This window comes from Panulirus ornatus, chromosome 10, assembly GCF_036320965.1.
Source record: "Panulirus ornatus isolate Po-2019 chromosome 10, ASM3632096v1, whole genome shotgun sequence".
In the NCBI taxonomy this organism is placed as follows: Eukaryota; Metazoa; Arthropoda; class Malacostraca; order Decapoda; family Palinuridae; genus Panulirus; species Panulirus ornatus.
In genome coordinates, this window is record NC_092233.1 from 8,699,350 (window position 1) to 8,715,391 (window position 16,042).

Genomic DNA, 16,042 nt, shown 5'->3' on the forward strand with positions numbered 1-16,042 from the left:
CACACATTCATCACAACCTTTCTCATTCTTTCATCCATTTTTACATAGTACCCACCGTGACCAGTATTTATGATGCTGTTCATGTTAAAGTAAGTGAAGAATTCTTTTGTTTTAACACTATGTTATTATGAGATTTATTTATTTTTTTTTAAGCACATTTTCATGCATGTTGATTTCAGAATTTGTATGTACATGTTTACTCCTGAAACAGGAGTTGTGGGAGTATGTGATAGAGTTTAAGAAAGTAAACTCAAGATTGATATGGGTAAAACTGAAAGTGGATGGAGAGAGATGGGTGATTATTGGTGCCTATACACCTGGGCATGAGAAGAAAGAGCATGAGAGGCAAGTGTTTTGGGAGCAGCTGAGTGAGTGTGTTAGCCGTTTTGATGCACGAGACTGGGTTATAGTGATGGGTGATTTGAATGCAAAGATGAATAATGCGGCAGTTGAGGGAATAATTGGTGTACATAGGATGTCCAGTGTTGTAAATGGAAATGGTGAAGAGCTTGTAGATTTGTGTGCTGAAAAAGGACTGGTGATTGGGAATACCTGGTTTAAGAAGAGATATACATAAGTATATGTATGTAATTAGGAGAGATGGCCAGAGAGCGTTATTGGATTATGTGTTAATTGATAGGCGCGTGAAAGAAAGACTTGTGGATGTTAATATGCTCAGAGGTGCCACTGGAGAGATGTCTTGTGGAGACTAAGGTGAAGATTTGTAGAGGTTTTCAGAAAAGAAGAGAGAATGTTGGGGTGAAGAGAGTGGTGAGAGTAGATGAGCTTGGGAAGGAGACTTGCGTGAGGAAGTACCAGGAGAGACTGAGTGCATAATGGAAAAAGGTGAGAGCAAAGGACGTAAGGGGAGTGGGGAGGAATGGGATGTATTTAGGGAAGCAGTGATGGCTTGCGCAAAAGATGCTTGTGGCATGAGAAGCATGGGGGGTGGGCAGATTAGAAAGGGTAGTGAGTGGTGGGATGAAGAAGTAAGATTATTAGTGAAAGAGAAGAGAGAGGCATTTGGACAATTTTTGCAGGGAAATAATGCAAATGAGTGTGAGATGTATAAAAGAGAGAGGCAGGAGGTCAAGAGAAAGGTGCAAGAAGTGGAAAAGAGGGCAAATGAGAATTGGGGTGAGAAAGTATCATTAAATTTCAGGGAGAATGAAAAGAGGTTTTGAAAGGAGGTAAATAAAGTGCATAAGACAAGAGAACAAATGGGAACATGGGTGAAGGAGGCTAATGGGGAGGTGAAAACAAGTAGTGGTGACGTGAGAAGGAGATGGAGTGAGTATTTTGAAGGAATGTTGTATGTGTTTGATGATCGAGTGGCAGATATAGGGTGTTTTGGTCGAGGTGGTGTGCAAAGTTGAGAGGGTTAGGGAGAATGATTTGGTAAACAGAGAAGAGGTAGTAAAAGCCTTGCAGAAGATGAAAGCTGGCAAGGCAGCGGGTTTGGATGGTATTGCAGTGGAATTTATGAAAAAAGGGGGTGACTGTTTTGTTGACTGGTTGGTAAGATTATTTAATGTATGTATGACTCATGGTGAGGTGCCTGAGGATTGGTGGAATGCTTGTATAGTGCCATTGTACAAAGGCAAAGGGGATAAAAGTAAGTGCTCAAATTAAAGAGGTATAAGTTTGTTGAGTATTCCTGGTAAATTATATGGGAGGGTATTGATTGAGAGGGTGAAGGCATGTACAGAGCATCAGATTGGGGAAGAGCAGTGTGGTTTCAGAAGTGGTAGAGGATGTGTGGATCAGGTGTTTCCTTTGAAGAATGTATGTTAGAAATACTTAGAAAAGCAAATGGATTTGTATATAGCATTTATGGATCTGGAGAAGGCATATGATAGAATTGATAGAGATGGTCTCTGGAAGGTATTAAGAATATATGGTGTGGGAGGCAAGTTGTTAGAAGCAGTGAAAAGTTTTTATCGAGGATGTGAGGCATGTGTACGTGTAGGAAGAGAGGAAAGTGATTGGTTCTCAGTGAATTTTGGATTGGAGCAGGGGTGTGTGGTGTTCCCATGGTTGTTTAATTTGTTTATGGATGGGGTTGTTAGGGAGGTGAATGCAAGAGTTTTGGAAAGAGGGGCAAGTATGCAGTCTGTTGTGGATGAGAGTGCTTGGGAAGTGAGTCAGTTGTTGTTCGCTGATGATACAGCGCTGGTGGCTGATTCGTGTGAGAAACTGCAGAAGCTGGTGACTGAGTTTGGTAAAGTGTGTGAAAGAAGAAAGCTGAGAGTAAATGTGAATAAGAGCAAGGTTATTAGGTACAGGTTGAGGGACAAGTCAGTTAGGAGGTAAGTTTGGATGAAGAAAAACTGGAGGAAGGTAAGTGTTTTAGATATCTGGGAGTGGATTTGGCACCGGATGGAACCATGGAAGCGGAAGTGTCACAGGGTGAGGGAGGGGTGAAAGTTCTGGGAGCATTGAAAAATGTGTTGATGGCAAGAACATTATCTTGGAAAGCAAAAATGGGTATGTTTGAAGGAATAGTGGTTCCAACAATGTTATATGGTTGCGAGGCGTGGGCTATGGATAGAGTTGTGCGGAGGAGGGTGGATGTGTTGGAAATGAGATGTTTGAAGACAATATGTGGTGTGAGGTGGTTTGATTGAGTAAGTAATGAAAGGGTAAGAGAGATGTGTGATAATAAAAAGTGTGTGGTTGAGAGAGCAGAAGAGGGTGTTTTGAAATGTTTTGGTCACATGGAGAGAATGAGTGAGGATAGATTGACAAAGAGGTGGAGGGAACGAGAAGTGGGAGACCAAATTTGAGGTGGAAGGGTGGAGTGAAATAGATTTTGAGTGAATGGGGCCTGAACATGCAGGAGAGTGAAAGGCGTGCAAGGAATAGAGTGAATTAGAACGATGTGGTATACTGGGGTTGACGTGCTGTCAGTGGATTGAACCAGGGCTTGTGGAGCGTCAGGGGTAAACCATGGAAACCATGGAAAGATTTGTGGGGCCTGGATGTGGAAAGGGAGCTGTGGTTTTGGTGCATTATTACATGACAGCTAGAGACTGAGTGTAAACGAATGTAGCCTTTGTTGTCTTTTCCTAGCGCTACCTCGCACTCATGTGGGGGGGAGGGGGTTGTCATTTTATGTCTGGTTGGGTGGCGACAGTAATGAAGAAAGGCAGCAAGTATGAACTATGTACATGTGTATTTATGTTTATGTCTGTGGATGTATATATATGTATACGTTGAAATGTATAGGCATGTATATGTGCATGTGTGTGGATGTGTTATGTATATACATGAGTATGTGGGTGGGTTGGGCCATTCTTTCTTCTGTTTCCTTGCGCTTCCTCGCTAACGCGGGAGACAGCGACAGAGTATAAAAATGAATAAATAATAATATGTTTACAAATGCATATATGTATTTCATTTTATGATTTGTTACTTTTTCTCTCAACAGTTATCTACAGAAAGAGACTAATGGCAAGACGTGAGTAATCAGTCCGGCTGAAAGCTAAAACAAAACTTTGTCAGAATTCCAAGGGTTGTAGTTGTGCTTAGAATACCCAAATAGGACAGAGACAGCATCATGTGTACACTGTAAGCCTTGGTCATGGCTTTCAGGCATAAGTAGTGTCCATACCAAAGTTTAGGTATATATCCATGCCAGGCCTGAGTGAGGACATACTGGTGTGGGACTGGGAACAAATTCCTTACTTGAAAAGGAATGACAGTCGTCGAAATCGATGAAGATATTGTACATATAAGGATTTATTCAGAGTTGGCCAGCAAAATGAGATATATGAAATGTATTTTACTTATTTATATTTTTTCTTCAGATATGAAAGACAAGAATGACCCAAAGTCTCATTATAATGAACTTCACTATCACTATAAAGTAAGATGGCATTTAGACTAATTACCCTCCATAAATCTGGAGTCTGGTTAGATATTCTTTGCCTTTATGTACCCTTTACATTAAATGATTGGGATACAGAAGTCCATGAAACATACAGCGGTGTTGTTCAAAGAGAGTGGAGAGCTCCTTTATGTCTGTCTAGTTACTAGTATTATTTATTTTCTGAAAGACACAGATCGTTGATTCCAAGCTTCAGTTCCATGCCATGCTTTTTAAATGTTATGAAAAGTAATTCTGCAGAAGTAGGAAAGTCATTTGTAAACTTTTCTTCTCAGGTATTGCAGTAATAATAGATATCTTGCCTAAGAATGTATGTATTTACTGTGGCAGAGACAACTGAAGGATAATTTCAATATTGGGATTCACATATATGGCATATGTAAAGAAACATGCAGTCACATACCAGTTTTTAAAGTGCATATGTTAATGCTATCCTGTAAGGTAGCTACTCGTACACAAAATATGTGGTTGTCTTTCTTCTCTTCCTTTATAACTTGATGGTGGTCAAGAAATAATTTCTTATTTTCCTTAAGCTTAGAAATTATTAATGATTTTCCCTTCATAATTAATGGTGAAACACAATTAGGGTACACAATTTATTTTCAAGCCATCTTCAGAATTTGGGATATTACTTGAAAGTTGTAAGAATGAAAGGAGAATGGCAAGTATTTCCTTATTTACCTATTTTTATTTTGTATTATAATGAAAATGGTCATGATCTCTTTAGTACAAACCTAATAGAAAGTCAGAATTTTCTTTCAAAAGTGCCCCAGCTTTAGAGTAAAAGTGAATGGAGCAAGGTGAATGATGGCAATAGAGAGTGAAATAGTTAGATCAAATGTGTGTTGGATATGTTGAGTGCAAGTATTTGTATGCGAAAGGGAAAGAGAGAGTGTTTTATTCAAAATGTGCAGGATAGTCAAGGGTGGCATCTGTCAGCAAAAAGAATGAGTTCTGCTGAGGTGACATGCCTCTCTTTGCAGTGAGTTTTGTTTCCTGTGAAAAATTGCATTTTTTGAGTAATAACAGTAGTTTTTGTAATAGTTGATATATATATATATATATATATATATATATATATATATATATATATATATATATATATATATATATATATATATATATATATATATATATATATATATATATATATATATATATATATATATATATATATATATATATATATATATATATATATATATATATATATATATATATATATATATATATATATATATATATATATATATATATATATAATTTTTATTCATGATGTTTAAGATTTGAGAAGGGTAATTTGGTTCTTAGAAATAATTTTAAAATATGTTACACTCCTCTCTTACCTGACTAGCTTGATCTTAAACATGTACATCAGACTGAATGCAGACTTTGTTTTACTTTTGCGTATTTTAATTTTGTACAGGTTAGAATCGGTGGTACAATAGAGTCACTGAATTCAGATATCCTGAATAGTCTAGGTTTTGGTAATAACTAAATTGATATACCTTGCATGGACAAGGTTCAGGTGATTGCTTCCCTAGTCATTGCAGTATCCTTCACTGACACTATGATACATAAACTTTGCTCTTGCCATGATTTTGTGCCTTACTGCTCTACACAGTGTAGATATGTATTTTATATCCATTGGAAAATATGTTTTTCATGGCATATGTGGACCTGTGATCATGTATGTTGGATATGTGGTCCAGAGAACATGTATGTTGTTTCACCAAGTCCTGATTGGAGGAAGATTCATATGAAAATAGAATTTGATTTACTTCCTTGATTTTCTGCTGTATTATGAGAGTAATGACAAAACCTTCCTGTTTCTTTGGGTGGTTTGATCCATTGAAAATTTCACCATTCTTTTGTAAGCTGAGAACATTTATGGAAATGAACAGTATCTTTGGCAATGCAGGATTAATGTTGGTGTGTTGGTAATAATGAAAAAATGGTTTTCACTTGCACTTGAACCTGCCCCTCATAAGATGCAATGGTATGTAGCATATGATATAGGTATTACTTTATTCTGAAATTAATTCGAAACTCAGAAATCATATATAACTTAGTGGTAGCCTTCCCTGAATATGGAGAATGGCATATTGAATTGTATATAATAAATCTAAGCTTATCTGCATTTTCATGCCTATTAGTTTGACATTAATGGGCTGTAGCTTAAGCTAATACCATTGAAAATTCATATATGCAAATATGTAAATGATTTGGTATTCATTGCCAGTTGACCATGCAAATACTCAAATGCAGAGGGAATTCAAGATTGATTTCATAGTATAGATATTTATATCCTTGGGATACTACCGACATCTGTACGTCATATGAGGTGGCTAAGATGGGGAGGAGCATGGTGCTGGAAGTCCTCCCCTCTAGTATTACTATATTCTTAAGGTGGGAGCAAGAAAAGGAGCTAATTGATTATTCATCCTCAAAGATTTTACCTTGTTAATGTGAGAAATGGCAAACAGGTATGAAAGCAAAGAATAGATACATACATGCACTTAAAGCTTGAGGTAAGTGGACTTAAGGTGCAGTTTCACAGATAGGCTATTGATTCAATAAACACCAAACCTCAAAATACACTGATATTGCTATACAGGTTACTGGTTCCCTTACATGTCAGTGCATGGTAATGAGAAAGCAAAATTGAAATAGATTTTTCTCTCGTAATTTTTTATGACAAACATTGATTTTTTTAGTGTATGATTTGTTGGTATGTGTGTGAGGTGAGGTAATCATATTTTTTTTGGTCAAAGTAAATTGAGAAATGTAGATTTTTTTCAGTGGGGTTGTGTACTTAGAATAAGTGTGGTGTTAGATATTGAAATTTCCAATTCATATTCATATATGTCACTAATATGATGAGAAAAGTATGTAATCATATTAAAGATAATTGAAAAAAAGTATTAGGTCTTAATAGGGTATTTCATATAGGGCTGGTGTGAATCTGCATTGCAGGCATGTTATGATTAACTCAAGAATGCAGCCTTTTCTAGCAATACAGCAGGTTTGCATATTGAGGTGTAGATGTGTATATATTTTTTTCATGCTTGTTCACTGTTTCTCATTAGTGCCAGGATCAGATGAAGAAAGGCCTCACTCTCTCACATCCATTCTCTAGCTGTACTTTGTAATGCACTGAAACCACAACCCACTGTCCACAACCATGCTTCACAAACCTTGACATGGTTCCCCCTTTTGCTTCATATTCCCTATTACAATTCACTCTTTCCCTTGCACACTTTTACCTTCCTGCATTTTCAGGCCCAGAGCACTCAAAATAGTTTCTCTCCAACCTTCCATCTCCTGTTTAGTCTCCCTTTTCTCCATATCCCCTTCACTTATGACACATCTATCCTCACTCATTCTCTCCATATGTTTAAAACATTTCAGCACACCCTCTTCAGCTCGCTCAACCACGTTCTTATTACCACACCTCTCTCATGCCCTATTATTACTTACATAACCAACCCACTTCTCACCACATGTTTTCCTCAAACATTTAATTTCCAGTACATCCTCTTCATTTTCATCAACAGTCCATAGCTTGCATCTGTACAACATTGTTGGGATGACCATAATGATGATGACAATAATTAATAGTTTATTTAGTCAGTCACCCATTTTTGCCCTCCCAGATAATGACCTCTCTTCCCATGCATACTTCAGTTCTCCCAGAACATTCATTTTCATCACTTACCCTTTGATTCACTTCTGCTTTCATGGTTCCATTCGTTGCCATATCTACTGCCAGATGCCAAAAGCACCCCATTTCCACCAAATTTTCTCCATTTGGAGTCGAACCCCAACTAACCTGTCCTGCTGTGCTAAACCTAAGAACCTTGTTTTATTCATCTATAATCACAACTTCCTTCATTTACACATGCTTTCTTTCTCAGACATCAACTTCTGTAGTTTCTCAATTGAATCTGCCACCAGGGCCATATCATCAGTAAACATCAAATGACTCATTTCCCAAGTCCCCTCACCCCATACAGACTGCAATCATTCCCATCTATCCAAGACCCTTGCATTTACCTCCCTCACCACCCACCCCATCCATAAACGAATTAAACAGCCATGGCAATATAACACACCCCTACTACAGACCCACCTTCACTACCTTCTCTGCCTATGTGCAAGCAAGCCTTATATTCTTAATATAAACTTCTCAGTGTTTGCAGTTGCTTTCCTTTCACACCATATGTTTGTGAGACCTTCCATAATGCATGTCTGTCACTCCTATCATGTGATTTTTCTAGATCCCCCCCCCCCCCCCCAAAAAAATGCTGCATGCATATCATTCTGTTTCTCTATGTATTTCTCATAAACATTCTTTTCAGCAAATAACATGATTAACACATCCTCTACCACACCTGAGACCACATGCTCTCCATCACTGCTCTCCGATACAGCTTACCAGATGCACTCAACAAACTTATATTATGTAGTTTGAACACTCACCTTTGTCCCCTTGCCCTTATATCATGGTACTATATGTGCATTTCACTAATCCACAGGCATTCATTATTATCCATGCATACATTGAAAGTCTTAACTAATCAATCAACAACACAGTCATGCTTTTTTTAAAGAAATCTGACAGCAGTCTCATTCACTCCAGCTGCTTTGCCTCATCTCATCTTATGCAAGGCTTTTCAAAACATCATGTCTCTTCGCCAAACCACTTTCTATGTCTTTCTCATTACACATACCTCCTCAGTCCAGACACACTGCATCCGCACGCTATCATCAAAAACATTCAACATGCCCTCAGAATACTCATTCCACATCCTCCTCACCTCATCTGTCTTTTAACACTTCTCCATTAGCCCTCTTCACAAATGGTCCCATTTGCTGTCTTGTTTATCTCATCATTAACTCTCTTCCAAAACATTTTATTCTCCCCAAAGTTTACTGATACTGCTGTCTTGTTTATCTCATCATTAACTCTCTTCCAAAACATTTTATTCTCCCTGAAGTTTACTGATACTCGCTCACCCCAGCTCTCATTTACCCTCTTTTCCTACCACTGCACTTTCCTTTTCACTTCTTGTTGTTTTGTCTTGTAGATCTCTCAATCATTTGCACTCCTTTCCTGTAAGTACCTATCTTTCTTGTTTCACTAGCCACTTTACTTCATTGTACTACCACTCACAACCCTTTGTAACCTGCCCATCTCCCATCAGCATGCCACACATTTTTCATGCACATGCCCAACACTGCTTCCCTAAATATCCCCCATTCCTCAACCACATCCCTTTACTTTCACCTTACCCGATTCTACACCAATTTCACTTGTTATTTCTTCACACACGTCTCTTTTCTAAGCTCTAACTTTCACCACCCCTTCTCACACATATTATTTTCCCAGTTCCAAAAATCTCAACAAAACCTCACCTTTGCCTCCACCAGGTAATGATCAGACAGCCCACCAGCTGCCTTTTTTAACACACATCCAAGAATTTCTCTTGTGCACACCTGTCATTTAGCATGTAATCTAATAATGTTCTCCTACAATCTTTCTTTGTCAACCACATATACATATGTATTACCCTCTTTTTAAAGCAGTTATTCCCAATCACCAGTCTTTTTCAAAGCAAATGATACCACTAGTTGTTTACCATTCTTGATCACTCTACTGCAAACCCTATGTCCCCCAATTATACCCTCAACTGCCACATCACTCATTCTTGCTCTGAAATCACCCATCACTAGTACTCAGTATGTTGCATCAAAACTGCAGACACACTCTTTCAGCTGCTCCAGAAACACTTGCCTCTTCTCATGGCCAGGTACATAAGCATTAACAATCATGCATCTCTCTCAATCCATTTTCACTCTTACCCACATCAGTCTGGAGCTCTAACATTCATTCACACATTCCAATAACTCTGACTTCAGTAGTACAGGTGCTAATCCTTCCTAAGCTTTTGCCCTCACACCAACCCCATGGCTTAACCTTAAAACATTCCAAAACTATTCTTCTCATCTGTCCTTGAGTTTTGTTTTTACTGAGAGCCAGAACAACCAGGTTCCTTTCCCCAAACTTGCTGACGATCACTCCTTTCTTCTCATATTCATTACTTCCACTGAATTTTAGACACCCCTAGGCTGAATCTCCTGAAGGATGAGCCCTCCTCACCTGGCTCCTTAGGTTCCATCTTTTAGAAATTGAGGTATAAGAAGTGGGGGGGAGTGGAGGACCTTGCTCCCTCCTCCTGCCCTTCTTAGTTGCCTTCCATGACATATGGAGAATCCAGAGGTAGTGCCAGGAAACAGATGAAGATCGGCCCATCCACACATTTTTTTTTCTTATTATTATTATACTTGATCACCGTTTCCCGTGTTAGCGAGGTAGCACCAGGAAACAGATGAAGAATGGCCCATCCACTCATATACACATATACATACCAGCATATACACATATACATACACATACAAAGACATATATATACACATGTACATATTCATACTTGCTTGCCTTCATCCACTTCTGGTGCTACCCCTCCCTGCCAGAAACAGTATTGCTACCCCCAGCTTCAGTAAGGTAGTGCCAGAAAACAGACAAAAAAGGCCACATTCATTCACTCTGTCTTTAGGTGTCATGTGTAATGCACCAAAACCACAGCTCCCTGTCCACATCCAGGTTGATTAGTTGGTAAGGATATTCAATGTATGTATGGATCATGGTGAAGTGCATGAGGATTGGTGGAATGCATGCATAGTGCCATTGTACAAAGGCATAGGGGATAAAGGTGAGTGTTCAAACTACAGAGGCATAAGTTTGTTGAATAATCCTGGGAAAATATATGGGAGGGTATTGATTGAGAGGGTGCAGGCATGTACAGAGCATCAGACTGGGGAAGAGCAGTGTGGTTTCAGAAGTGGTAGAGGATGTGTGGATCAGATGTTTGCTTTGAAGAATGGGTGTGAGAAATACTTTGAAAAAGATGGATTTGTTTGTAGCATTTTTGGATCTATAGAAGGCTTATAATGGGGTTGATAGAGATGCTTTGAGGGAAGTCTTAAGAGTATATGGTGTGGGAGGTAAGTTGCTAGAAGCAGTGAAAAGTTTTTACTAAGGACGTAAGGCATGTGTATGAATAGGAGGAGAGGAAAGTGATTGGTTCCCAGTGAAGGTCAGTCTGCAGCAGGGGTGTGTGATGTCCTCATGGTTGTTTAATTTGTTTATGGATGGGGTTGTTGGGGAGGTAAATGCAAGAGTTTTGGAGAGGGGGGGGAGTATACAGTCCGTTGGGGATGAGAGGGCCTAGGAAGTGAGTCAGTTGTCTGCCAGTGATACAGCTTTGGTGACTGATTCAAGTGTGAAACTGAAGAAATTGGTGACTGAGTTTGGAAAAGTATGTGAAAGGAGAAAGTTGTGAGTAATTGTGAATAAGAGCAAGGTTAGCTTAGGGTCAGTTGGGTTGAGGGACAAGTTAATTGTGTGGAAGGAGAGAAAGTTATCTCGGAAAGCAAAAATGGGCATTTTTGAAGGAATAGTAGTTCCAAGAATGTTATATGGTTGTGAGGCATGGGCTGTAGATAGGGTTGTGCAGAGAAGGGTGGATGTTTTGGAAATGAAATGCTTGAGGACAATATGTGGTGTGAGGTGGTTTGAGCGAGTAAGTAATATAAGGGTAAGAGAGATGTGTGGAAATAAAAAGAGTGTGGTTGAAAGAGCAGAAGTGGGTGTGTTGAAATTATTTTAACATATGGAGAGAATGAGTGAGGAAAGACTGACAAAGAGAATATATGTGTCAGAGGTGGATGGCATAAGGAGAAGTGGGAGACCAAAATGGGGGTGGAAGGATGGAGTGAAAAAGATTTTGAGCGATCGGGGCCTGAACATACAGGAGGGTGAGAGGCGTGCAAGGAATAGAGTGAATTGGAACGATGTGGTATACTGGGATTGATATGCTGTCAATGGAATGAATCAGGGCATGTAAAACGTCTGGGGTAAACCATGGAAAGGTCTGTGGGGCTCGGATGTGGATAGGGAGCTGTGGTTTTGGTACATTACATATGACAGCTAGAGACTGAGTGTGAACAAATGTGTCATTTCGTGTGTGGTGGGGTGGTGACAGGAATGGATGAAGGCAGCAAGTATGAATATGTACATGTGTATATGTCTGTGCATGTATATGTATGTATACATTTAAATATATAGGTATGTATATGTGCGTGTGTGGGCGTTTATGTATATACATGTGTATGTGAGTGGGTTGAGCCATTCTTTCGTCTTGTTTCCTTGTGCTACCTAGCTAACGCGGGAGACAACGACAAAGTATGATAATAATAAAGTAATGAATATTTTTTTATTCATTTATATATTCATTTTTACTCCCCAGGAGTACCATCTGTCTTTATGAAACTCATCTAGCACACATGAAACTAGACGCATGTACCTGATAGGACCTTAGGCCGGAAATTGTAGTGATTTTGTTTGTTTATCAGCGAGGGTAGAGTCTTGGGCATCTGAGCAGCAAGTGTTCAGTGTCATTGTGGTTGTTGCATCCGTGGGCATGAAGGGTCCTGGGATGTAGTAATGTAGGGATTAGTGATATCTAGTGTATAGACAGAAGAGTGTAACTTTTGTGGGGAGTGCTGTTTCTTTCCTCTTTCACAAATAACTTAACTTCCTCATCTCCCACCACTTACTACCTTTTCTCATCTGTCCATCTCCCACCTTCTGCATGCAACACACTTCTCATGCACAACTAAGTTGTGCTTCATTAAACTTCTTTCATTCCTCACTCACTTTCTATCTTCAGTTACTCTCACCTTATGCCATTCTACACAATCTCCCCTGTTATATGTTCTCACAAGCCTCTTTTCCAAGCCCACTCACTTTCACAACCCCATTTCCACTCATATCATTTGCTCTTTTGCAAAAGCTTCTTCAGACCATCACCTCAGCTTCACCAAGTAATGGTCAATCTTTCCACCTGCTACCTCTATCAATACATTCACATCCCAGAGTCTCCCCTTTGCATACCTGTCAGTTACTCTAGTATGATCCAATAATGCCCCCTTACCATCATTTCTACTCACACATGTATACTTATGTATGTCTCTCCTAAACCAAGTATTCCCAAGCACCGTTCCTTTCTAAGCAAGCAACTCCATAAGTTGTTCACCACACTTATTCACAATAGCAAGTAACCCATGACCCTCTGATGCTACATTACTCACTCTTGCATTCAAGTTACTCATTTCTAAGACTTGATCTTTTGCATCAGAACTGACACACACACTCACTCAGCTTCTCCCACAGCACTTGCTTCTTTCCTTAGTCCTCTTATTTCCAAGTGTATATCCACTGATAGTTGCCCACCTCTCGTAACCAACTTTGATTTTTACCCACATTAGTCTGGGACTCGCATCCTTACACTCTTTTACAAATTCCTACAACCCCTCCTCCTCCTCCTTCATCAGTAATTCTACCATATGCTTAGCATTTGTCCTCACACAAACCCCTGCTTATACTCATAAGACATTCCTAAACCATACTTCTCCTTTCCTCTTTAGCTTTGTAATGCTCAGAGCTAGAACATACAGGTTCCTCATCTCAAACATATTACCCATCTCTCCCTTCTTCCCATCTTTGTTACATCCACAAATTCTGACACTGCAGCCAGAGCCTTTGAGGAGGATGAGAATTCCTAGCATGGCTCCTTTTTCCATATTTATTTTTGGAAATTGATAAAACAAAGAGGGGAGGGCTTCCACCCTCTGGCTCCAGCCACCCTTTAGCCACCTTTGCGACATGCAGGGAACAAATAGGAAGTACTCTCTCTTCCTTGTGTATTTATTTAATTGTTCATTTATTTACTTATGTATGATTAACCCAGAATTTCTTTCTCAGCATTAGATGGGGGAGAAGCAGTATGCTTTCAGAAATGGTGAGGTGGTGTGGATCAGGTGCATGCTCTAAAGAATGTGTTTGAGAAATTCTTCGAGAAACAGATGGATTTGTATGTAACACTTATGGATTTGGAGAAAACATTTGATAGGGTCGATAAAGATGCCTTATGGAAGGTCATAAGAATGCACAGTGTGGGAGGAAAGCAGCTAGAAGCAGAGGAGTTTTATCAAAAGTGCAATGCGAGTGGATGAATAGGAAGAAAGGAGAGTGAGTGGTTCCAACTGAATGTTGGTCCGCGACAGGGGGATGCGATATCACGATGGCTGTTCAGTTTGCTTATGGATGGGGTGGTGAGGGAGTTAAATGCGAGTCTTGAGGAAGGGGTTGAGTATGCTTTCTGTAGGGGATGAGAGGCCTGGGAATTGAGTTATTTGTTGTTTGCTGATGATACAGCTCTTGTGGCAGATTAGAGTGAGAAATTGTAGAAGTTGGTGACTGAGTTTGGAAAAGTGTGTGACAGGAGAAATATTTATTTATTTATTTATTTTGCTTTGTCGCTGTCTCCCGCGTTAGCGAGGTAGCGCAAGGAAACAGACGAAAGAATGGCCCAACCCACCCACATACACATGTATATACAAACACGTCCACACAAGCAAATATACATACCTATACATCTCAATGTACACATATATGCACACACAGACATGTACATATATACACATGTACACAATTCATACTGTCTGCCTTTATTTATTCCCATTGCCACCCCGCCACACATGGAATAACAACCCCCTCCCCCCTCATGTAAGTGAGGTAGCGCTAGGAAAAGACAACAAAGGCTCCATTCGTTCACACCCAGTCTCTAGCTGTCATGTAATAATGCACTGAAACCACAGCTCCCTTTACACATCCAGGTCCTACAGAACTTTCCATGGTTTCCCCAGACGCTTCATGTGCCCTGGTTCAATCCATTGACAGCACGTCGACCCCGGTATACCACATCGTTCCAATTCACTCTATTCCTTGCACACCTTTCACCCTCCTGCATGTTTAGGCCCCGATCACTCAAAATCTTTTTCACTCCATCTTTCCACCTCCAATTTGGTCTCCCACTTCTCCTCGTTCCCTCCACCTCTGGCACATATATCCTCTTGGTCAATCTTTCCTCACTCATTCTCTCCATATGACCAAACCATTTCAAAACTCTTCTGCTCTCTCAACCACACTCTTTTTATTTTCACACATCTCTCTTACCCTTACATTACTTACTCGATCAAACCACCTCACACCACATATTGTCCTCAGACATCTCATTTCCAGCACATCCACCCTCCTGCACACAACTCTATCCATAGCCCACGCCTCGCAACCATACAACATTGTTGGAACCACTATTCCTTCAAACATACCCATTTTTGCTTTCCGAGATAATGTTCTCGACTTCCAAACATTCTTCAAGGCTCTCAGAATTTTCACCCCCTCTCCCACCCTATGATTCACTTCCGCTTCCATGGTTCCATCCGCTGCCAGATCCACTCCCAGATATCTAAAACACTTTACTTCCTCCAGTTTTTCTCCATTCAAACTTACCTCCCAATTGACTTGACCCTCAATCCTACTGTACCTAATAACCTTGCTCTTAATTCACATTTACTCTTAACTTTCTTCTTTCACACACTTTACCAAACTCAGTCACCAGCTTCTGCAGTTTCTCACAAGAATCAGCCACCAGCGCTGTATCATCGGCGAACAACAACTGACTCACTTCCCAAGCTCTCTCATCCACAACAGACTGCATACTTGCCCCTCTTTCCAAAACTCTTGCGTTCACCTCCTTAGCAACCCCATCCATAAACAAATTAAACAACCATTGAGACATCACACACCCCTGCCGCAAACCTACATTCACTGAGAACCAATCACTTTCCTCTCTTCCTACACGTACACATGCCTTACATCCTCAATAAAAACTTTTCACTGCTTCTAACAACTTGCCTCCTACACCATATATTCTTATTACCTTCCACAGAGCATCTCTATCAACTCTATCATATGCCTTCTCCAGATCCATAAATGCTACATACAAATCAATTTGCTTTTCCAAGTATTTCTCACATACATTCCTCAAAGCAAACACCTGATCCACACATCCTATATCACTTTTGAAACCACACTGCTTTTCCCCAATCTGATGCTCTGTACATGCCTTCACCCTCTCACTCAATACCCTCCCATATAATTTACCAGGAATACTCAACAAACTT

At 39.8% G+C, this 16,042-nt stretch overlaps 1 protein-coding gene across 3 annotated transcripts in view; it reads left to right on the plus strand.

The window, feature by feature from the left end:
* The window catches only part of pds5 (cohesin associated factor B pds5), a 221,918-nt gene extending 216,923 nt beyond the window's left edge, over positions 1–4,995 (plus strand). For all 3 annotated transcript variants that reach the window (XM_071665508.1, XM_071665507.1, XM_071665509.1), the window contains one exon: positions 3,431–4,995. In XM_071665508.1, the coding sequence (XP_071521609.1) occupies positions 3,431–3,464 (34 nt within the window). In that variant the 3' untranslated portion in view covers positions 3,465–4,995. The remainder of the gene's footprint in view (positions 1–3,430) is intronic.
* Positions 4,996–16,042: the final 11,047 nt, after the last annotated feature.